The sequence below is a fragment of the Girardinichthys multiradiatus genome, chromosome 19 (genome assembly GCF_021462225.1).
Source record: "Girardinichthys multiradiatus isolate DD_20200921_A chromosome 19, DD_fGirMul_XY1, whole genome shotgun sequence".
NCBI lineage: Eukaryota > Metazoa > Chordata > Actinopteri > Cyprinodontiformes > Goodeidae > Girardinichthys > Girardinichthys multiradiatus.
In genome coordinates this window covers 1,102,105-1,125,898 of record NC_061811.1, presented here as the reverse complement: position 1 = coordinate 1,125,898, position 23,794 = coordinate 1,102,105, and the positions used below count along the sequence as shown (strand labels likewise).

Below are 23,794 nucleotides of genomic sequence, written 5' to 3'. Positions count from 1 at the left end.
AAAAAGCTTACTCAGGATGAACTGAAGAGTAAGGATGCCATTAGAAGTAGGTTCCAGATGGAGCTCCGTCCGTTCCTGGCCTCCCCGTCAACAAATTTCCTCTCCTGCCTTGGCACCTACAACTTCAGCTGCCAGACATATCAGCTTGTGTAAGTAGATGCGAGACTTATTGCATGACCGTACACAATATCTGTAAGAAATTAGCACATTCATTTGACGTTAAAATCCTTTGCTCAAATTGTAGCCTTGAGGCATTCAGCAACCAAAGCCCATTGATGGACAACAACAGAAAGCGAACAGTGTTTACTCACTTCATCCGACCGTTCCTTTCCAGAAAAGATTTGCCAGGTAAAGGCAGTCTCCCAGGGTCTCCTTGGTAATGTATTGATTGCATGTGGTTTTAACAAGGCAGTGTTCTGACTTCCTGTAATATTGCAGACCCAGGTTGTGTGTCCTCTGCCGATGGTAGTCAACTCTGGCTGCAGGCCAACCTTGGCAATTTCTCTGCTTTTGCAACCATAGAGGATTTGCAAACCTTCAATCCAAACTTCTCCAGTGTGAGTAACTAGCAGAGTTTATTGGTTTATGGGGCTCTACAGACTTTTCCACCCTGACGCTTTACAATAACTTCTACCTGAATTCTTGCTTTCTATTTTTGCAGGCCCAAGCCTTGTCAGAACTGTCACCCTCTCAGGTAGCACAGTTACTGCTGAGCTCAGACATCTCAAATGACACAAAATTTATCGACCGAGTCTTTGAGCGACTGGAAAATGGAAACGCTGTTGACAACGTGGATGAATTCTTTACAAAGCTTACAGAGCAGGAGGAGGTAAGCTACACCTTCAAGTGGCAAAAGAAACCCTGTTCTTATGAAACCACATCTAATGGTACTCAGAAGCTTATTTGTAGCCTCCAAAATCATAACGTGCAATGATTCATAGAACGCTCCTGTTTTTGCAACCTTTGAAAAATACTGTATGGTGGACTTGCATCATAGCAACTTAGTGGTGTTGGATTTCTCTCATGTCATACTTTGTAAGGTCCCAGAGTTCCAGGCTGACGTGAGGGATCGCATTATGAACAAGACCTACATCATCATCAGTCCCTCTTTCCCAGAGTTCACTGAACAGGACTTTTTTGGTTGGTTCCATGTCAAACTGGTCCCCGTCCTTGCAAGTTTCACTCCAGAAATGCTCCGAGGTGTAACTACCAACATGAACTGCACAAACTATCACATCATGTGAGTTGGATTTTAAGTACAATCAAGACTTGAATGCTCCAATCTACAGAGTACTCTCAAGGGACAGTGTCTGAAAGATTTGTTCCAATCTTTGCAGTGTGAGTGGGATGGCCAAGGTTGTCTCTGCCATACCTCAGCAAAGACTGCAAGAAATTGCAGATGTTTTACTGGAATACCTGCAAGACTCTGCCGCTGTCATCAACCAGCCAGGTAGGTCTGCCATATAACACTGTGGTCACTTTGTCATTGCTTTGTTATTGGTATAAAATACTACTAATACTGATTAAGACAAAAATGAAAAAAATTGTTTGAAGAAAGCAAAGTTCAAATGTGCATACATGTGCTTTAGATTGCAGGACAGGAATCAAGACTGATGCCCAATGGATTGAAACAAACCTGGGTCCATTTTCTCCATACATAACATATTCTGAGCTCAAATTCTTCAACCTCTCTCTGGTAAGTTAGACATCCTACTGTAGATCTTCTCTAAGAACAAGAGCACGATCTCCACTTTGTGGCTGGTCCACACACGGCTTGGTGTGTCATGTCCAAGAGAACAGAAATTCATGTGTTCCCTTTGTTTGTCTCATCAGGGAGCACTCGTGAATGTTCTTTCACCAACACAGAAAGCTGAGCTGATAATGGATCCAGACAGCGGTGGTCTGGAAGATGCCATCCTTGTAAAGGAGGTGCTCACAAACCTGACAGAGTCTGGTGATGAAGAGCAGCTTGGTCAGTTTTTCCAAGTGTTCACACAGATCCTCCAGCAGGTAAATGCCAAACTTTAACTTTGCCATATTTGTCCCACATTTTATATTGATATATATATATATATTAAATATCAGGCCATAGATCTCTTGCTTTGGACTCATGCGGTGCTTAAAAGAGGTCAAAAACAAACTGAAGTAATGCATATTTGGTACAACTGTTGGATCAAATGTTGGCCAAGAAATCTCTGGTCATGGTTTTAATAAAAGCAGAGTCCAAAGCTTTGCCACAGAGCTTCCTGATCTATTTGCAGGATTTTATCTCAATAAAAACTCCTCCTGAGCTACAATTTGCATTCTTTTGTTTGCAGACAAACACAACCTTCATCCTAAATGCGGCTGTACGAGAGACCATCTTAAACCTGACTTTGAACGGCCTCGCTCCTAAATTTGTCTCCTTTGAAGTAGAAGACTATGAGCTGTGGTTCCAGGTCTATTTGGTTCCTGTCATAGCAAGCCTCCATCCTGACAGCCTGCGGGTGATACCCAGTAACATCAGTTGTGAATCCTACGAAGCTATGTAAGACAGGAATCTGAGTCTTTGGGTTTGATCCACATCAAAGTATGGTTCCATACTAGTCCCAATAATTACTGTGTTTTTCTTTTCAGAGTCACTGGTCTAATGGAAAGCCTGGAATTCCTGCCACTGGGCATTTCAATGGACGTGAGAGCTAGCTTGGAATCACTACAGGAGACCTTCCCAGGTATGTGTGGAGAATGCTTTGCTGACAAATTCCTTCAGAAAAGCCCAGTACCACTGCTAGATTAAAATACATATTGATGTTGTGTCTAATTTGTGTTTTCTTTCAAACAGATTGTGCAGAACTTGATTCTTTCACGGTAAGCCCAGGTTCAGAGGTGCATTACACACAATATATCCACCATGTCATGTTCATTTAAGAGACTAAAGTGTGGCACATTACCTTAGTAATGGCAGTGATGCCCGGGTTCTATAATGTTGTATAGCTTTTGCCGCTAATCTAACAATTGTTGCATTGTTTGTCCCCAGTGCAAAGAGACACATGTTGATGGTAAGTCTCCTGAATATCCCTGATTTATAAATTGATGAAACAACAGCATTTGTCAAATACCAATACATGATACACATCTCTGGTGTTTTTATAGAAATGCTCATCTGCTTCGGGGTAGACAGGTAAGAGGATCAATGTCTTGTCTGATGCTGAGTTAGCAAGTTACTTTACAACATGTAACCAAAGCTACAATGTATTTATCGTTACTTTGCACAGCTCTCAACTCCAGAAGACACTGGAGGATAACAATTCCACGTCAGCCGTGTGCAATTTTACCATCATTGAACATGCCTGTACCACAGTAAGATGTTTTTGTGCAAGCTGTAAATCCAAGACAACATTTTGCTCTTTGCTGTAGTATAATGTGGAAAAAGCCCACATGCTCAAAGTTTGCTTGATTTCTTCTTTAGCCAACAAACTTCACAGCAGGCAACTTGGCCACACTCCTGACATGCTCTGTGGAAAGCAACAAGCCATATGTGGTGGAAGTTTGGCAGCTTCTTTTCCACAAAGCTTCTCCCATACTCAGCCAGGCTCTTGACATGTTCGCCACCATGGTATATCCAGTGAGATCATTTCCAAATACTCAACGCTTCTTGGTGTCATTTCTACATCCAACCAATTTTTCCCCAAATTCTAGGCCCCCACCACCATGAACTCTGCTTATTCCAATGCACTTGATGCTCTGGGAGAAGTGGTAGTTAAAAAGCTTACTCAGGATGAACTGAAGAGTAAGGATGCCATTAGAAGTAGGTTCCAGATGGAGCTCCGTCCGTTCCTGGCCTCCCCGTCAACAAATTTCCTCTCCTGCCTTGGCACCTACAACTTCAGCTGCCAGACATATCAGCTTGTGTAAGTAGATGCGAGACTTATTGCATGACCGTACACAATATCTGTAAGAAATTAGCACATTCATTTGACGTTAAAATCCTTTGCTCAAATTGTAGCCTTGAGGCATTCAGCAACCAAAGCCCATTGATGGACAACAACAGAAAGCGAACAGTGTTTACTCACTTCATCCGACCGTTCCTTTCCAGAAAAGATTTCCCAGGTAAAGGCAGTCTCCCAGGGTCTCCTTGGTAATGTATTGATTGCATGTGGTTTTAACAAGGCAGTGTTCTGACTTCCTGTAATATTGCAGACCCAGGTTGTGTGTCCTCTGCCAATGGTAGTCAACTCTGGCTGCAGGCCAACCTTGGCAATTTCTCTGCTTTTGCAACCATAGAGGATTTGCAAACCTTCAATCCAAACTTCTCCAGTGTGAGTAACTAGCAGAGTTTATTGGTTTATGGGGCTCTACAGACTTTTCCACCCTGACGCTTTACAATAACTTCTACCTGAATTCTTGCTTTCTATTTCTGCAGGCCCAAGCCTTGTCAGAACTGTCACCCTCTCAGGTAGCACAGTTACTGCTGAGCTCAGACATCTCAAATGACACAAAATTTATCGACCGAGTCTTTGAGCGACTGGAAAATGGAAACGCTGTTGACAACGTGGATGAATTCTTTACAAAGCTTACAGAGCAGGAGGAGGTAAGCTACACCTTCAAGTGGCAAAAGAAACCCTGTTCTTATGAAACCACATCTAATGGTACTCAGAAGCTTATTTGTAGCCTCCAAAATCATAACGTGCAATGATTCATAGAACGCTCCTGTTTTTGCAACCTTTGAAAAATACTGTATGGTGGACTTGCATCATAGCAACTTAGTGGTGTTGGATTTCTCTCATGTCATACTTTGTAAGGTCCCAGAGTTCCAGGCTGACGTGAGGGATCGCATTATGAACAAGACCTACATCATCATCAGTCCCTCTTTCCCAGAGTTCACTGAACAGGACTTTTTTGGTTGGTTCCATGTCAAACTGGTCCCCGTCCTTGCAAGTTTCACTCCAGAAATGCTCCGAGGTGTAACTACCAACATGAACTGCACAAACTATCACATCATGTGAGTTGGATTTTAAGTACAATCAAGACTTGAATGCTCCAATCTACAGAGTACTCTCAAGGGACAGTGTCTGAAAGATTTGTTCCAATCTTTGCAGTGTGAGTGGGATGGCCAAGGTTGTCTCTGCCATACCTCAGCAAAGACTGCAAGAAATTGCAGATGTTTTACTGGAATACCTGCAAGACTCTGCCGCTGTCATCAACCAGCCAGGTAGGTCTGCCATATAACACTGTGGTCACTTTGTCATTGCTTTGTTATTGGTATAAAATACTACTAATACTGATTAAGACAAAAATGAAAAAAATTGTTTGAAGAAAGCAAAGTTCAAATGTGCATACATGTGCTTTAGATTGCAGGACAGGAATCAAGACTGATGCCCAATGGATTGAAACAAACCTGGGTCCATTTTCTCCATACATAACATATTCTGAGCATATTCTCAAATTCTTCAACCTCTCTCTGGTAAATTCATGAATGTTCACAATAATAAAAAATACAAACATGCTCACTCACTATTTTTTGCTGTTAAATGTATTTTCTTGACAGATAACTATACTAGATACACTCTCTCCTGGACAAAAAGCTGAATTTCTCCTTCAACCCAACAAATTGGCCAATGACAGTCTTTTCATAGCTGTATTCAAACCTTTCACTGAGTCAGCCTCCCTCGAAAACCTTCAGTCTTTCTTTATTGTGTTTGTGGATAGTTTTGCAAAGGTAATGTTTCTCATGAGTATATTTTTCATTTTATTTAGTTGACAGATATGGAAACCTTGCTCATTTGCCCTTTTTTCATTTCAGACAAACTTGACTGCAGTTAACCCCAGCGTGCGTGAAAATATCCTAAATCTGACAATAACAGCACTCGTGCCAAAATTCTACCAGCTAAATTCTGAGGGCTTTAGATTATGGTTCCAGGTTTATCTCCCTCTCTTCCTCTCAAGTGCCAACTCTACAACCTTTGAAATCATTCCAAGAAACATCTCCTGCAGCTCCTATCAACAAATGTGTGTAAATCTTCAATCCAGCTTCCACCAAGCCCGTTTTAACCAGTTCTCTGAATGAACATGCTTTCCTGTCTTTTCAGTGTGAAAGGATTTGACATGATTATCAGCCAGCTCTCTGAAGCACAGAAGCAAGAGGTTCTAAAGTTTGGATTGGATTATCTCAAGGGCCAGGTGTCCTCAGGTAAACTGCATTTAATAACAGAGTAACAGTGGATTTCTAGATTTATAAATGCATTAAATTGCAGTTAATTTTTTAGTAAAATCTAATGATTTGATCATTTGATGTTTAGGAGTTTCCTGTGTTGACTCTGGGACTGAAACTAATGACAGAGGCTGGCTTGAGGACAATTTTGGCCAGTTCCGTTTTCGTGCCTCTTTCCAAGATTTTTTGTCCTTAAAGAAAGATTTTAAAGGAGTAAGTACTGCATCTATATCCCAAAATTAGTACATTCACAGTAATGTTTGAAAAAATTATTAAAAAAAAGGTGATAAAATTAATCCCAAAGCTGTGCTTTTTGGCCCATATATTGATCCATGTGTTGAATGTGTCTAGATCAGCAGGGCAAAAGACAGAATATTTTTTATTGTTATTATGCATATGCTGAAGTTGGGATGTTAATGAGATGGGCTAAATAATTGCTTAGTTTAAAGGTTTTGGATAATGGAGAATTTTACCAACATTTTCACCTCTTCAGCATGAAGGGAAATGTAGTAATTAGATAAAGGGAGTTTATAGGAGAGGGGTTGGGGATGTACATGTTCTGCTGCTGTTGATAAGAATTGTTTGGCTGGTACAGAAATGGCTTGTTGGCCTAAAGGAAAATCTGCATAACATGAGAAGTTGGTTGCTGAACTACAGCTAATGGCTCGCTTTCTTAATAGCTGAGGTATTTCTAAACTGATCATGTCTTTTGTGTCTAGGCTGAGGTGGCGGATCTTCTTACATTCAGTCAGCTGAAGGAACTTGCAGCAATCTCCTCACAGCTAAAGGGAACACAAGATGTCACAAAAGTCATGACAGTCATCAACCCGGCTCACTTTGCTGCTTTCTTTGATTCGCTCTCAAAAGCTGTTGTGGTAAACAAAGCAGACATTTTCATTTTCTGCTCAGTGATGAAATCTTGTATTAAATACAACATGGTTTGTTTACTTGTGATTGTGGTTTTGGGAGAATCCAGGTGCTTTTCACGAGTCAAAAACCAGTTGTGTAAAACAGACCAAGACTGATGTTTTTCTTTGTTTTTATCATAACTTAAATGTCTTATTTTGTGCCCAATTTCCAGATCATGGTGCTTAATATTGCTTAAATTTCAATCAGATCACATTTCCAACAAAAAAGAAAGATTATTTTACCTGATGCCCTGCTTATTTATTTTTGAGTTTTCAGTTTGGAAACAAGAAGATGAAAGATGTGTCATACAAAAATTCAGAAGCTAGTAGCTGCACCTTATCACCTAACTTTTCCCACTTGAATAAACGTTAGGAGTAAAATATGCACCAGTAAATTCCGGACTACAGATCGCACCTGATTAAAAGCCGCATGCTCTAATTTTAGAAAGAAAACCAATGTTGTTCTTGTACAGGCCGCACCGGATGTTAAGCCGTGGGTGTCCCACGTTGTAATATGATTTACACAGAAAGATATTAACACGTGAAGAATTTGAAGTTTTAATTTAATCCGTATGGTAATATAAACAAATGCTTTTTTTCGAACAGTGCCTGTAACACGGCTACCTTAAATGTACGTACATTATCAGTAACACACAAATTACATTGCTAATGTTTTTTTACTGAACAGTGCACGTACAATATCCAATATCTCCTAACTGATTTACACTGCAGCCTACCAGGTCAAAAGTAATTGATCGCCTTCTTCATCTTCTTCCTGCGCACTGAAACCATCAAAGTCCTCTTCTTCAGTGTCTGAATTAATCAGCCTTAGGATCTCACCTGAGCGCACCTGGTCCTCTTAATCATGCAGCAGTCCAGCCTTTAGAAACCCGTTGGTTAGTTTCCATGTTGATGAGGGTGAAGATAAATGTCTGATTTACAGTACAGGTAATTGAATTGTGAAAGTGCTCTTGATTTATCCCACAATTTCATTAAACCTCTTTGAACTACTCATCAATTTGATTGGTCTACTGTTACCAGGCAAAATGTTTTTGGTGACATGAAAAAAAAAACCTGCATTAGTCGCTCCGTTGAATAGGCCGTAGTGTTCAACGTGTGGGGAAAATAGTAGCGGCTTATAGTCCGGAATTTACGGTACATTTTGCGTTCAGTACCAGCCAGATGATTTGATTTAAAATGCAATCAGTATTTAACGTGGATTATCTAAAAAACATAAAAACTTTATCAATAAGATTGTGATAAACAGCTCAAAATTGTCCGTTGAACACAAAAAGAGCTGTTTACATTTGATAAAATGATAAAAATGTTTTAGGTCTGTAATGCAACAAATGTTTGTAGAGCTAGAAATGAACGCATAAAGCTTAATTTATGTCACAATCATGAGTACAGTACTTGATTCTAGTGCCTGCTCTGTGTCACGCAAAGCAAATTTCTCACCAGGCCCAGTCTGTGAACTACACGCAGGAGGTGAAATCTGCCTTCCTCCAGGCGGTTTTTGACAGAGGGGGTCTTCCAGCTGTCGGTGATGATGACTTCCTGCAGTGGCTGAAACTTCTGAATCCTTTACTTGTTGACCTTTCTCCAAATCTGGTCACCCGCTTTGTCAACTTCGCTGCAAACAGGAGCTGTACCATCAGCCAGGAGATGTAGGAGTTTAAATGATCCAAACATGAGTTTGTGGGATTTTGTTTAAGATGGCATCAGAATTTTTCTAACTCATAAACTCATGTTTATTCAGGATAAACGTGCTTGACACAATACAGACGACGCTCAGCAACAACACTAAAGCAGAGATCTACAAAAACGTCCTCCTCTTCCTCCAAGGTGTGTCAACAGAAAAGCTGCACAGCACCTGAGTTACCAGAAAAAAATCATATGATGAAAAGGGGGTCTGCATTTACAGCAAAAAAAATCTGTTGCAAAACTTGCTTGTGTTACATTTTATTTACCAAACAGTCCCAACGCCCCTGAAGTGCTACAGTGGTGGAAGCTTCTACCTCTTCCTGAAGAAGAATTTCCTGAACTTTGGCTTTCCAGATGTGTCTACATTCATATCTCTTCTGCCACCAACACGCAAGTCTGAGGTGAAACATAAATATCTGAATAAAACTCCTGTAAACATAAGTAAAGAAAAATCAGTGTAGTTAGAGTTAGTGTCCAAGTGTCACTGAAGCCTTATATCTGCATCAGAGATTTTAAAAATGTTTTGTTTTTATTCTTCTCCAGCTCCTAAATACCATCAGCACATCAGAGCTACGTCAGTTCCTCAGTCAGCCTGACGTCATTGATATTGGTTTAGACATCTGCACCATCTTCAGCAACTACAACAACACCGCTGCCTTCCTACAATCAGTATGTCCCTCTTGTCAGTTTGACATGTTTGTGGCATCATCCATGTGGGAATATGTTGTGTTCTGCTCACTGTGTAATAATTCTGTTCAACACCTGCAGGAGGACGTCCCAGATGAGGTGAGGACGATCATCCTCCCCTGTGTGTGGCCTTTGGCTCTGAGCAGCAACAGAAGATCTGAGGTAGATTTGTGGTTTAATGCGCGGTTGAAGAACTATCTGAGATTCCTCACCAAGGACCTCATCAGCTCCACTGAAGTGCAGAAAGCCTCGTGTCTCTCCTTCCAGAAGCTGTAAGTCAGTCTCTCATGTTGTTATATCATTGACAAAGGGCAGCATGAAATTACATTTCCATAATTTCTTGTCCCACAGGGTGTCCTTCATGGGAAATAACTTCACGTACACCAGTTCTGAGTTTGGACGGCAGGATGTGTACGTCACCATCAGGAGCTACCTGAGAGCTGGTGAGAGTTTGGAGTAAAAATGTGACACAGGATGTATACCTGAAGCACTCTTTTAGACTTTAAGAACATATTTGTGAATATAGTGTGTATTCATTTTATAGCGAACATTAGCAAACATAAAGACTGAAGACTCAAGACAGTAATTTGTGCATGAAAAGTTTGATTTTATGTATCGAACCCAGCTGCTTACATCATTGAAAATCCCAGTTTTTCCCACAGGTTCTGGAGCCAGATGTTACGATCCCACCGACCCAGATCTGAACTCAACTTCCTGGTTTGCCAACTACATGGGAATGTTTGTGATATTTATCACTTTGGATGATCTCACCAGCTTTGTCAACCTCCACCTCACCACCTCTCAAGTATTTCTCAGACTTTAAATTAGAAACTTATTGACAAATAATTAAAGTATTAATTTAACAGCTGGTCATGTGATTGGTGTGATCCAGCAGGTTTTGTTTGAATGTCTCTGACCTTTTTTACTTCTTTATTTTTTAAGCTGGAGGTGTTTTTAGTGGATAAGGATAATCTGAAGCTTTTTAACAACACAGCAATCCCAAAAAACGTAACAAACTACTACATCACGAAGCTTTTTGAGTCCCACCCATCCTTCGATGTCATGATGTAATTATCCATATCTTTGATAAGTACACATTATTATCTAATACATGTGAGAATCAATTGTATTCATTTTGTTGAAATCCTTTAACATGTCACTTTTCATTCAGGCTTCCAGGCTCTTGGCTGTGCTCCTCTGATGTCCCAAGCTCGGCTTTTTCTTCTCTTACTGAAGCTGAGACCATGACCATCTTAGACAGGCTGAAGACATTCTGCAATGGAACAGAAGATCCTGAGGTAGCATATAAAGATGTTCCTTCACAGAGAGGTTCTGCTCAGTGACTGTCTGCATGACCTGACACCAGTTACACCAGTTGCTGCTGTTTTGTCAAACCACTGAAAACTTTATGATGTTCATATTCCTCTTTAATTCATTTAAGATGTCTCTGTCTTTCTGGTACGCAACAGTCAGGTGATTATACTGATGGGTTTAAATGCAGGAAAACAGGATGAAGTGCAACTATTCCCTGTAGCAGTTTTCCCTTGAAAATGAAACATAGATGCTGGCCGACGCCTTCTGAGCTTTGAAGCATTAACTTCAAATTAGAATTCCCTTTCAATAAATCTGGGTTCATATAAACCAAGCAGGTACGATGATGTTGTCGTGATCTGCACCCCAAACTATCATTTATAAAATATTACAGCAAATATTATAAGTTGTACTGATGGCAAAATTCTTAGAAATATGAAGATGTAACATAAATGATTAAGATGTAACATTTATATAATATATGATCGATTACTGTGCTGTAGATGGTCATTGTGAACAGAAATTTAGTTCATTGCCATAAATGATGCCTGTTGTTTTCAACAGAGATCTGCAGCTTTGGCATCCAACATCAAGGTCCTCACAGAGCAAACGTTCCAAGATCTTGGAAGTGCCTCATCAGGCCTGACAGCCAGCCAGATCCTTTCAGTGTCCCCTTTAGTGCTGGTTTCCTCTTTGTTCACTCTGGGCTCAGTGAACACCTGGGGACAGGACCAGGCCAAAATCATCATCCAGTCCATCACCTCCTCAGGCTTTCAGGTACAAGCCAGACTTTATACATAATAATCCATGAAGTGTAAACTGTATTTTTTTTTAAATAAGACTTGATTTAATAAACGTTGCCCAAGAATCAGTTTATGGTTCAATAGATGATGGTTTTAATGGATGGAAACTTGACTGATAGATCAACAGCGCAGCCTCCCTGGAGTCCCTGGGTACTCTTATTGTTGGAGTTCCTTCAGAGTTGATGGAGAACATCTCAGCTTCTGAAGTACTCAGCGCCTCCAAGAACCAAACGCTTGTTTCCAACATGCTGAAAGCCCCAAACGTCATCCAGGAGATTTTTGTCAGAAAGGTAAAAATCTTTGATTAGAAAGCCTGGTCACATTGCTCTAATGAACACTCCTTTTATCTGTGAACATCTTTTCAGAGCATTGTGTGTTCAAACAAGAACAATCTGCCACTTAGTCTCTAATTAAGATTAAGGACAGAGTCTCTAAACATACTTTGACCTCCTTTGAATGTGTATGAAGTAAAGATATCATCTTAATGTGTGTTCAATTTAGTCTTTATTTATAAACGCAGGACATGCACTGGAACATCGACCAACGGTTGTGTATCATACTTTACAAGTTGTTGCACTAAAACTCAGAGTAATGTGCTGTACCATAGCTTGGCACACTTTACTTTGTTTCTTTTGTTTTCTCTCCGGTACTGCTGCTGATGCACAAAACAGTTCTACATTTATCAGATTAAAAACAAAGTTTTTTATAATGAGCAAATAAATGTGGAATAAAACGATATTGAAAAGTGTATTTTTTTTTTTCTCTGGCTGCCATCCTGTTAGAGGATGCTTAATCTAATGTGTTTATCTGGTCACCAGATCATTGCTGCAGACCCTAGTTTAGCTAAAGTGGTGCAGAATGTTCCCGATTCCTTAGCAACTGAGATCCCACCCTCCATGCTGGTATTTACTGAAGGGACTGCAGACATTACTGTGATAAACAAGAAGACGTGGACAACATATCAGGTCAGTGCAGTGTTTTCTGTTAAATGCAGGATGTATAATAGTGTAAAGCAGACTTATCCAGGCTGATGTAACCAATTTTAAGGCTGTCAGTACATAAGCTTGGAACCACATTCAATATCCCCGAGCAAACTCAGGTTAAAAATGGATGAGTTTGACAAACTAAATGAAACATGCAAAGCTAACTTGAAAAGGTAAAAAGATGTCCACTTGGGGACATCTACTGGTGTCCAATGTGGTTAAAACGTTATTCAGGTTGATCTAATGGACTTAACCAACTCTGACTTTCAGCATTATTGCCTAACATTTATAGGACAAATTGTTAAATGCGTTTACAGCTTAACTGTATGGGTGTAACAGGCTATTTATTTGTACTGAAAAACTCCGCTTCAGCCATGTCGGTTCAGTATACAAATGAATTCAAGGTTGTTTTATACCTGAACACATGCAGAATGTTTATGTGTGGAACTAAACGTTTAGAGCAACTGCTCCGATATTTGGGAACATTAAGGTTTCTCAGTGGAGAAGAAAAAGTGGACCGAACCACAACTGTATGTCAGAATCTTTCAGCAGCAATAAGGTACAAAACTCATGCTGATCTGAACTGAATGACTCACTTGAAAAAACCAAATATGCACTGAATCATGATTTCTGTGTACCATTACACCCCTTAATCTTGGTGTTTAGTATGTGCCCAACCTAACATTATTGACTTCTTTGTTCTTTGAATTTCAATAAACAGAATTTTAATTAACCTTTTAACGGGTTTTTTGTCTTGTTCTTACAGTCCACCATGTTTTTTGCAAACCTGGCTGAGACAGATTTTGACGTTGAGCAGTAAGTCAACAAACATACCAAATCTCTTATCTGGTGTGTATTTTTTCCTGAGAATATCTAAGGTGTAATAATCCTCTATGCTTTTCATTTTCTCTGAAGGCTTTCTCCATCTGTACTACAAGGCTTCACATGTAGCACAGTTAAGAAAATGAGAAAAAACAGAATAAAACAGTTGATCCATGCATGTAGGCCAAGAAAAGGCAGGGCCAAGGTGGAGCTACAGGAACCACAGGTAAGACTACATTACCAAGGCACGTCATGTAAAGCTGAGCACAGTACAAATTGTTAAACAACATCAAGATTATCCAAATAACATTTATTTTAAAGTTAGAGTCTATACATTTCAATTTATTAAAGCAGCATCAAATCTTCTTACATTATGACCTCCAGGTGACCTGCATGTACAACCTGCTCCGTGACGACCTTTCTCAGAACTTAACAGATTATCCTTCAGACATGCTTCTCTACTTGGAGTGAGTCTCTGCATCTCTATTGTGTCAGCTGTGTGTAAAAGTAGTTATTAATGGAGTTATTTTACATCAATCCACTACAGCATTCAAGATGTCCAAAAAGAAAACTGCAGGTCTTACTTCTCTGCACTGGGTGCTGCAGACTTCACTGTAGCCTCCAGCATCTTGAACAGGGGCCCAAAGAAGCTGAAAGAAGCCAGAAGATGTTTGGTGAGTATCAATAAAACTTCAATATCAATATAATCAATATAAAAAAGAGTTTATATACCATAATATGTTAATTTATAAAAGCAAATGTTACACAGCCGTCACTTATTACCCAACTACAGTAGTTTACTGAAACAGTTTCAGTGACAAAGTGAACTTTAACCGTTTTAGGGGATCAGTGGCATCAGCCTGAGCAGAGACAACGTGGAGGTCCTAGGGAACGTGGCCTGCAGCCTGGACAGATCTGATATTGAGAACGCAGATCCTCTCATCCTGGAAAAACTCAAAGCCTGCAAAGACCTCTCTGACAGCCAAGTGGTTGCCATGGAAACACTGCTGCTATCTGGGAAAACACAATACGGGTATAAAACCTGAATACAGTCATTTATTCTGCCGGAAAAAAAATCACTGAACTGCTCATTGGAATCAGAGGATTATGTGTTGATGATAGTTTGCTGCTCAGTGGCAAACATATTCATCTAGAAATGTCTTAAAATATCTTATATTCATGTTAGAATATCTGCCAAGCAAGCGGAAAAGACTTAGTTGGACTTTGTTCTCAACAGCAACACGAAGGATCCAATACAGCCAACAGTGATATAATAATAATAATTAATCATCTTTATTTTGTTATTGCAATTGTGCATTCCAGCAAAAATTGTCCTCTGCATTTAATCCATCCCATAGGGAGCAGTGGGCTGCCATTAAGTGGCGCCCGGGGAGCATTCTGGGGCTAAGGGTCTTGCTCAGTGACCCAGAGTGGCAGCCTGTGGGATAAGATGCTTGTGGCCTCTCAGGGGCACAATGCTCTGCCCTCTAACCACCAGGCCACCACTCCCACCCCACTTGTTGGTTGAATGAAAATATTTATCCTCAGCCTCTTCATTTATTTCTGGATGATGACTTTTTTTTTTTGAAGATTTTTGTCATATGTGTCACTTTTATATACACCTTGATTTTTTAGAAATACAACAACCTGGAACCAACAAACACTAGAGGACCTTGGGACACTTCCTTTATACTTCACAAGGAAAGTCTGGGGCAACTTCCAAGATGTAAGTCTTATAGTGTTGAGATGAGATCTCGATGCATTATAAAATTCACTAAATAACAAATTACACTTATTTATCTTTGTGTGAAAGCACTAACTGGCATTATTTCAACTTTCTCAGACAACAAAGAAAAAGTTCCTTAAGGGTTTCATGCCCACTTTAAGGAAAGAAGAAACAGAGAAGAAGAAGCTCAAGAACCTGTTTAAACAGATCAACCCTCGAATAGCAAAACGAGGAGCAGGTAAACAAATTTAGAAAGCTGCTACTGAAGCCAGCACTGCAAGATTTCCTTAATATGGAAACCCAAATATTTTACAAAAAAAAGCTAAATTATATCAGCGGGATGCATCAGCTGCAAACCAAACCCCTGCCTTTCTTTCTCTAATCTCTCATTTTTAAAAGGATGCACTGTGGGCAACATCACCCAGGTGACCATTGGCAACCCATCCTTCCCCTTTGGCTACAATCTGATGCAGTTTGACCTCTGCCTGGACATCCCCATTCTGAAAGATAACCTTAAATCCATCTGCCAGAACGTGGATGAAGATGACTACCAAAAGGTCATTCTCAATAAGCTCAACCAGGTAATATGGAAATATGTGTTACTTGTTAAAAAAGAAAAAAAATATTTTTTTAACGATAAAATCCACATTTCCTTCATGTCTTTTCTATCTGCTAGTGCAACGATTCCCAACTTCTTTTAAGCAAAACTTTCTCAGAGTTTAGTGCAGTTGTTGGTTTCTCCTGAAGCATTTAAGTGTGTCAAAAGTGCAGATATGGCTCAGCTGATTCAAAAGGGCCACCTAAGCTAGGGATTCCCTACCTTCGGGGGCCCTCAAGAACTCATTGAGTTCTTGAAAAACTACATTAATTGGAAAAAAGTTAATTATTTGCAAAGTTAACTTTTTGACATTTGCCTGCATATGTGTGCAGGCATAAATGTGGACATATGTGTCTGCCTGTGTGAGTCTGCTCATGTGCATGCACAGGCTTGCACCCGTGGACTACGGGGGTGGGGACCCTGAAAAAAGGGGGCTTTCTTTAGAAGAGGTTGCTAACCACTGGATTGAGTTCAAAATGTTTTGCACATTTTTAAAAATGAAGTGCAAACTGTTTTATTCAACACAAATTTTGGTGTTCGATCAACATATTTTAGTCAGCACCCATCTTTGTGCTTTCAGGCATTCCCAACTGGAGTTCCTGATCAGGAAGTACAGATGCTTGCTTCAGTGTCTCGCACAGCAACACTTGAAGACATCTCCAAATGGAACATCATTACACTGGATACCTTGGCAGCTCTCATGAAACCTGAAGATGGAACCTGGGAGAACACAAAGGTACAGCAGACGGACGGTAAACACGACAAAAATGTTCATACGGCTGTAATTTGGTAACTTGGTGTGTTTTTCTTCATGGTATATTTAGAGCAAAGAAATCATCACCAAGTACCTGAATAACCCTGGAAATTCACTGGGCAGCACAGAGCTGAACGTTATTGACTCCAACCTGTGCTCCTTGGACACCAGCACGTTGCAGACCATCACAGCAGACAGCATCAGGTTTGTTTCAGCATGAATATAATAAATAAACATATCCGCCATATTGGTTAAAGTAACACTGAATGCTTCTTTATCTTTCATCTGGTCAGAAATGCCAAGCTTCTGAAGGTGGCATCATGTTCAGCTGAGCAGAAGAGAGTCCTCTATGAGATCAGCAACAACTCCTTCAGCGGATATCGTGATAATCCGATTAACTTTTACAACCTGATTAAAGGCTATCTAGGTGAGCATTCATGGTAACTATCTAGTTATCCAGCTGAGAACAGTTCAGTAAGGTAACCTTCTTAATCCTTGTTGGTAGGCGGAGCACCTCTAACAGATATTGTAGCATTATCAACCCAGAACATCAGCATGGATGTCAACACTTTCAGGAGTCTGGATATCAATGTGAAAACTGTAAGTTTACATGTTAGGGAAACAATACCAGAAAAAAGCTTGTTTGTCTGTGTAAGTATTTTTTGTGGATGGGAAGTGATTTTAGTGGGCAAAGCTGTTGAATCAAACCTGCCTCTACTGCATTTAGAAGGGGTAACAGTATCTGTGTGGTTTTGAAAATTAATGAATCTTGGAGCAGAAATGAATGAAATTGTCCTGTCTGTTCTTTTCTGACACAGAATTTGACTGTAAGCAACGTCCGAGGTCTCCTGGCTGAAAACCTTCCAGATCTGAAGCTGTTTGAGAATGATACTGTGGTTCAGACCTGGGTGAACCTACAGCTACAGTCTGACCTGGACACACTGGGTTTGGGTCTAATCACCAACAGGGCCAGCCCGACAGCAGTAACTAGCTCAAACACAACCGGCGCACACGCGACAGTCCAGACTACTACAGATGGCACTGTGACACAGGGTAAAAATATAAAGTTGGCTCTTTAGATAGGGTTCTAGTAGGGTTTAGGAAATACCGTCTTTCCAGTTGGAATGAAAAACAGCACGAGTGAGGGTAGGTTTTGATCGAACATTTAGGCCACAATGTGCTACCAAGCTTCACTGGAACCAAGCCTGGTTCTCTGGAACCTTTTAAACAAGTGAAAGAATTAAAACAACTTTCTTAAATGAAAGAAGCCTTTCTGTGTTGTAGGTTTTAGACCATCAGTAGTGTGTTTTCTGTATTGAACTCTTAATATGTCCAACTGTTGATGCTATGTGAGCTAAAGAAACAATTAGACATCTGATGGATCAATTCAAAGGGTTTAAACAGTTACTGTTCTAATGAACCAAAGATTGTTTCTGAGCTTTGTAGTAATGGTTTAATGGGGATGCTCTTTAGATCATCATGCCACTGACTAACAAACTTCATTCTTATTTTTAGGAAACACAAACAGTACCCCTACACCATCACAATGTGAGTATGCTTTACTAACAGCAAACAATTCAGTTCTGTTTCATTCAAAAGCTGAGTTTAAAGGTGAAACTCTGCTATAAATAAACTATTTGTTTTACAGCTGCAACCACTAGTGGTGTCCTGGAGCTCACCAGATCACCAGCCTCTGTTCTCCTGGCAGCTCTGTTCACAGCAGTTCTACGAGTACTACTGCAACCAGCCTAAAATGCCCCACTGCAGCAACATTTATGGGGTTTATAAGCAAAGTTTTTATGTAAGGTATAGTTATTATCATTACTAGCTGGATTATTTGTTGTCATGTAGATAAAATGCTTAATTTCAACAGTTTATTATCTGCTTTGTTCTTTTCTATATTATCATCATCTAACTGTCACTGAAGAATCAACAAAATCTTAACATAACTAGTTGTAGGTGGAAATTTGGGGAAAATTAAATAATGTGCATAAGTAATGCATGAAAATGATAAATCATAAAAAAAATAATTACATTGGTTATCCTTTCAAATATAATCTTGTTCTTCTGTACTTTTAGCAGCAATGTTGTTATCTAAATAAATGAAATCAGATTAACACAGATTTTATGCTTGTGTCTTTTTCTAATGGCATACATCTTACATCTCAAGCATGTGACATTTTGATTTTTCATCAAATTCTACCATGAAATTATATAAAAATACTTTTTATAGAAAGCATCTATAGTAGCAGTGAATTTTAGAACATCCTAAAGGTTAAATCTACAGGGGTTGGACAATGAAACTGAAACACCTGGTTTTAGACCTCAATAATTTATTAGTATGGTGTAGGGCCTCCTTTTGCAGCCAATACAGCGTCAATTCATCTTGGGAATGACATATACAAGTCCTGCACAGTGGTCAGAGGGATTTTAAGCCATTCTTCTTGCAGGATAGTGGCCAGGTCACTATGTGATACTGGTGGAGGAAAACGTTTCCTGACTCGCTCCTCCAAAACACCCCAAAGTGGCTCAATAATATTTAGATCTGGTGACTGTGCAGGCCATGGGAGATGTTCAACTTCACTTTCATGTTCATCAAACCAATCTTTCACCAGTCTTGCTGTGTGTATTGGTGCATTGTTATCCTGATACACGGCACCGCCTTCAGGATACAATGTTTGAACCATTGGATGAACATGGTCCTCAAGAATGGTTCGGTAGTCCTTGGCAGTGACGCGCCCATCTAACACAAGTATTGGACCAAGGTAATGCCATGATATGGCAGCCCAAACCATCACTGATCCACCCCCATGCTTCACTCTGGGCATGCAACAGTCTGGGTGGTACGCTTCTTTGGGGTTTCTCCACACCGTAACTCTCCTGGATGTGGGGAAAACAGTAAAGGTGGACTCATCAGAGAACAATACATGTTTCACATTGTCCACAGCCCAAGATTTGCGCTCCTTGCATCATTGAAACCGACGTTTGGCATTGGCATGAGTGACCAAAGGTTTGGCTATAGCAGCCCGGCCGTGTATATTGACCCTGTGGAGCTCCCGACGGACAGTTCTGGTGGAAACAGGAGAGTTAAGGTGCACATTTAATTCTGCCGTGATTTGGTCAGCCGTGATTTTTTGGATACAATCCGGGTTAGCACCCGAACATCCCTTTCAGACAGCTTCCTCTTGCGTCCACAGTTAATCCTGTTGGATGTGGTTCGTCCTTCTTGGTGGTATGCTGACATTACCCTGGATACCGTGGCTCTTGATACATCACAAAGACTTGCTGTCTTGGTCACAGATGCGCCAGCAAGACGTGCACCAACAATTTGTCCTCTTTTGAACTCTGGTATGTCACCCATAATGTTGTGTGCATTTCAATATTTTGAGCAAAACTGTGCTCTTACCCTGCTAATTGAACCTTCACTCTCTGCTCTTACTGGTGCAATGTGCAATCAATGAAGACTGGCTACCAGGCTGGTCCAATTTAGCCATGAAACCTCCCACACTAAAATGACAGGTGTTTCACTTTCATTGTCCAGTTCTTGTCCATAGTTCTTCTTGTCCATAGTTCTTATTGCTTTGTTGTTTTTTTGTATCTAGCTTGTTCTTGACATTTGATTACCTTTTAGTGCTTTATTGTTTTAGCATTTGCTGATGTCGTGAAAAGATTGTTGATAAAATTCATAAAGTGACAAAGAAACGTGAAACACACACATGCCAGTCAGCCGTAAGAGTAAGATCATAGACAAGTAAAGCAAGAAACAATGCTCGTGTTGTTACCGTGCAACACTGTGCTCACATGGATACTTCACACTGACACTCGTCAGCTTTCTCAAAATTGTTTGGATTAATCTCATAGACAGTTAAACCCAATATTATTCATAACCCAGGCAGAGTTAGGTTTAAAGTGATATTTTAACTTTTTCTGACTATATGTAATGTTAATGTTTTAAAGTCCAGTCTGATGGAGAATCTGTGGAGGAAGCTGAAGATTAAGTTGGTGGCAAAGAGGTCTTCCAACCTTGAAGACTTAGAGCTCATTATCAAAGATAAATCATCAAAACACCACAGGAAACATGTAAAAATAAGATGTGCAATCAGGATGCTTATATTATTAAGTATTTCATTAAACAACCATTCTGTCTGTCAAGTATCATCCTGGGAATACCAGCCAAATATGACGGTGGTATGAGAACAATATATGAAGGAGTAATTCGAGCACTGGCATTACTGAACAGCAAACTCTGCATACATATAGAATAAATTCACAAAAACTTAAAAAATAAGAATTTAGTGACGAAAACAATTCAACTCCAACATATTTCAGCATCATTGGTCACTGGGAGTTGTTCAAATGTTGGGGTGGTTGTAGCTTTTCTTGCTTGGTTCGGGGTGTGTGGGCGGCCTTGGGTGGGGTTAGACATTGTTTTTGTCTGGGAGGATCCGGTTTCCTGTTTCGGTTCCAGTTCTGTGTGGAGGAGGGGTCGGGGGGGTCTGCATGGATTGGGAGGGCGGGCTGACTAGAGTTATTGTAGTGTGGTCTCGGCTGCTTGGTGGGTTTTGGTTTTGGCTATGTGGGCTTCCTGCCTTTTGTGGGCTTCAATGTGAGTTATCTCGCAGGGCTGCCTCTAGTATTTGAGTTTTGGGCATGTATCTTGGGTGTGTGTTTCCTTTTTGCGACACTGCAGCTTCACGGGGGGGCTTTATTTGTGGGAGGCTGGTGGGGGTGCATTTGCGCGGTGTGGGCTTTGTGTGCAGCTTTTGCTTTGGGTGTGTATTTGCCAACGCCGGCGGTTTGCATTTGGGTTGGCCTGCCAATTTGGGTCGGGTGTGGCTTAATGGTCGCTTAGATGTTGGTCTGGGGCCTGTTTCATTGTTCTGCTGGCCTGATTGTGGCTGTGGTCCAGTGCAGGGCTGGGGGTCAGTTTGGGTGTCGGGGACTGGTTCTGCTCCTTGGGTCCGGGGTTGTTTGGGCATGTTGGCCGTGCACCCTCTTTTGCGTGGTGTATTCTTGACTGGCTTGGCTGGCTGAGTGGGAGCGGGCTCTTGGTTGCTGCTTAGCTCTTCCGCATAGTTTTTCTTTGGAGATCGGTGGCTTGTTAGGTTGATGAATTGGGTGTCGGTGCTGGGAATTGGGGTTTGAGAGTTTAGGAAGTACAGGGGGTGTTGGTCCCAGTTTTCGGTTGGTTCTCAAGGCTCAGTGTCTGTCTCTAGACTTTGGTTTTGTCAATGTGCTGGTGGCTCCCCCCTTTGGTTCATCTCGTTAAATGGAGGTGCTTGTTAGGGTTGGCTGGAGAGCTGGCTCCCTGGGAGAGCATTTTGCCCCCCAGTCCTTCCCTCCCCATTCCCAGACAGCTATCTCAGCCCGTTCCATCACACTACCACTCATGTAGGTCCTTGGGATGCGGGTGCATCATTGTAGTGTGGGGAAGGTTTTCCATCTCCACGGTCCCATGGCAGCCTGGGTCCCAATTTTATTGTACAACTTAGACACTCTTATTTAACATTTATTACATGTTCTTTACACACACATGTATGGCCTTTGGGGTGGGCACACTTAATGGCATCCAGAGGGGGATTTATTTATTTAGCAGTTTTCTTTGCAATCTCAAACTGTATCCTGCTAAGGATAAAGTGTGAAATATGATTTTTTCCATCTACTTACCTAATGTGGCCTCTTTTCTCATCTAGCAAGGGCAGCGCCTGTGAGTGGGCAGCAAAGCCTCGGTGACCCGTCCCCCCTTGTCTTGTGTCATGATGTATGTTTGGATGGGTTGTACTGGAATTCTTATTTCCCCTCAGGGATCAATAAAATATATTTGAATTGAATTGAATTGAATTGAATCACGTCTGGTGTCTGCGCCCACCTCTAAATGTTAAGTTGCATGCAGACATCGAGGGTTCTGTGTGGAGGCAGAGGCACCAACAAAAAAAAAGAAAGGAGAGAAGGAGAAAAGAATACAGGAGAGAAAAAGATGAAGAGAATAGAAGACACCACCCTAGAAGACTGCTTCTACACCTGCAGAAACATATATAAACAACAGCAATATTACTGAAAAGTGCATGGTACTAATAAATGCAAGATATATTTAGTGGCAACTTTGGCTCAACATAGAGTACATCTGTGTCTGTAAACATCTGAATCAAAAACACCTGTAGGTGTGTGTGCGAACATAAGGTTTCTCCATAAGAATATTCAATAGTGGCCGTCAAGAGCCACAGGCCGCCTCCTAGGACCCAAGACAGACACGGAGGAGATCGGTGCCACAGACATCCAAGGGCCCCCAAGAGCCTGGGAACCCTGGCTGGACCACCACTGGGACTGCCCCAGGGGAACCACCCAGCAGCGACAGTGCAGATGTACCAGGGAGCTACAGCGACCAGCCCACAGGTCTCGTCGGCAGCCAGCTATGCCAGATCCAGCCATGGACCGAGAGACCCAAGGGTGCAGCCACCCTCCCCCCTGCCGGCCTGCACCAATATGACCCACCACCCACCCAGATCACCCAATGTCTACATTCAGCTTAACATTTAGAGGTGGGCAAAGGCACCCGATGGGAGGCCAGTTAAATAGATCCCCCTCTGGGTGCTAATAGAAGTGCCCACCCCCAAGGCCCTACATGTGCTCATGCTCGTACTCGTACTCATTGTCTTCCGCTTTATCTGGGACCGGGTCGCTGGGGCAGCAGACTCAGCAGAGACACCCAGATGTCCCACTCCCCAGACACCTCCTCCAGCTCCTCTGGGGGGAGCCCAAGGCGTTCCCAGGCCAGCCAAGAGACATAGTCCCTCCATTGGTCCTGGGCGTCCCCTGGGCCTTCTCCCGGTGGGACGTACCTGGAACACCTCCGGAGGAAGGCGTCCAGGAGGCATCCGGTATAGATGCCCAGGCCACCTCAACTGGCTCCTCTCGACGTGGAGGAGCAGCAGCTCTACTCCGAGCCCCTCCCGGATGGCCGAGCTCCTCACCCTATCTCTAAGGGAGTGCCCGGCCACCCTACGGAGGAAGCTCATTTCAGCCGCTTGTATCCAGGATCTCGTTCTTTCCGTCATGACCCAAAGTTCATGGCCATAGGTGAGGGTAGGAACGTAGACCGACCGGGAAATCGAGAGCTTCGCTTTTCAGCTCAGCTCTCTCTTCACCACAACGGACTGGCACAGCGCCCCCATTACTGCAGCCGACTTGACCCACATGCAGAAAAACACAACTAAACAGAGAAGCGTTTAGTAAGAAGTTTTATTTGCAGAACCAGGTACTTGAAACCGAGGATGCTGAGCGACTGCAAGAGAAAAGCGAATGCAGGTA

At 41.5% G+C, this 23,794-nt stretch overlaps 1 protein-coding gene across 1 annotated transcript; it reads left to right on the top strand.

Annotated features, from left to right (window-relative positions):
* Window positions 1–16: 16 nt before the first annotated feature.
* LOC124885074 lies at window positions 17–18,609 on the top strand. The gene is made up of 39 exons (XM_047393269.1): window positions 17–149; window positions 245–348; window positions 439–557; window positions 662–829; window positions 1,041–1,240; window positions 1,338–1,450; window positions 1,590–1,696; window positions 5,528–5,698; window positions 5,783–5,988; window positions 6,069–6,169; window positions 6,279–6,403; window positions 6,910–7,065; window positions 8,560–8,765; window positions 8,858–8,943; window positions 9,076–9,203; window positions 9,346–9,471; window positions 9,571–9,761; window positions 9,841–9,932; window positions 10,152–10,294; window positions 10,432–10,556; window positions 10,661–10,787; window positions 11,365–11,577; window positions 11,723–11,893; window positions 12,422–12,568; window positions 13,353–13,402; window positions 13,502–13,634; window positions 13,793–13,875; window positions 13,956–14,082; window positions 14,251–14,441; window positions 15,044–15,134; window positions 15,252–15,372; window positions 15,534–15,715; window positions 16,313–16,468; window positions 16,557–16,690; window positions 16,780–16,913; window positions 16,992–17,086; window positions 17,305–17,539; window positions 18,002–18,034; window positions 18,135–18,609. The coding sequence occupies exons 1-39, from the start codon at window positions 58–60 to the stop codon at window positions 18,236–18,238; spliced, it is 5,286 nt and encodes a 1,761-aa protein (XP_047249225.1). The 5' UTR covers window positions 17–57; the 3' UTR covers window positions 18,239–18,609.
* Window positions 18,610–23,794: the final 5,185 nt, after the last annotated feature.

Coding starts and splice junctions, on each gene's coding strand:
- LOC124885074 (XM_047393269.1), top strand. CDS start 58: ATGGAGCTCCGTCCGTTCCTGGCCTCCCCGTCAACAAATTTCCTCTCC. Junction 7,066..8,559: donor CGCTCTCAAAAGCTGTTGTG/GTAAACAAAGCA, acceptor ATTTCTCACCAG/GCCCAGTCTGTGAACTACAC. Junction 10,557..10,660: donor CCATCCTTCGATGTCATGAT/GTAATTATCCAT, acceptor CTTTTCATTCAG/GCTTCCAGGCTCTTGGCTGT.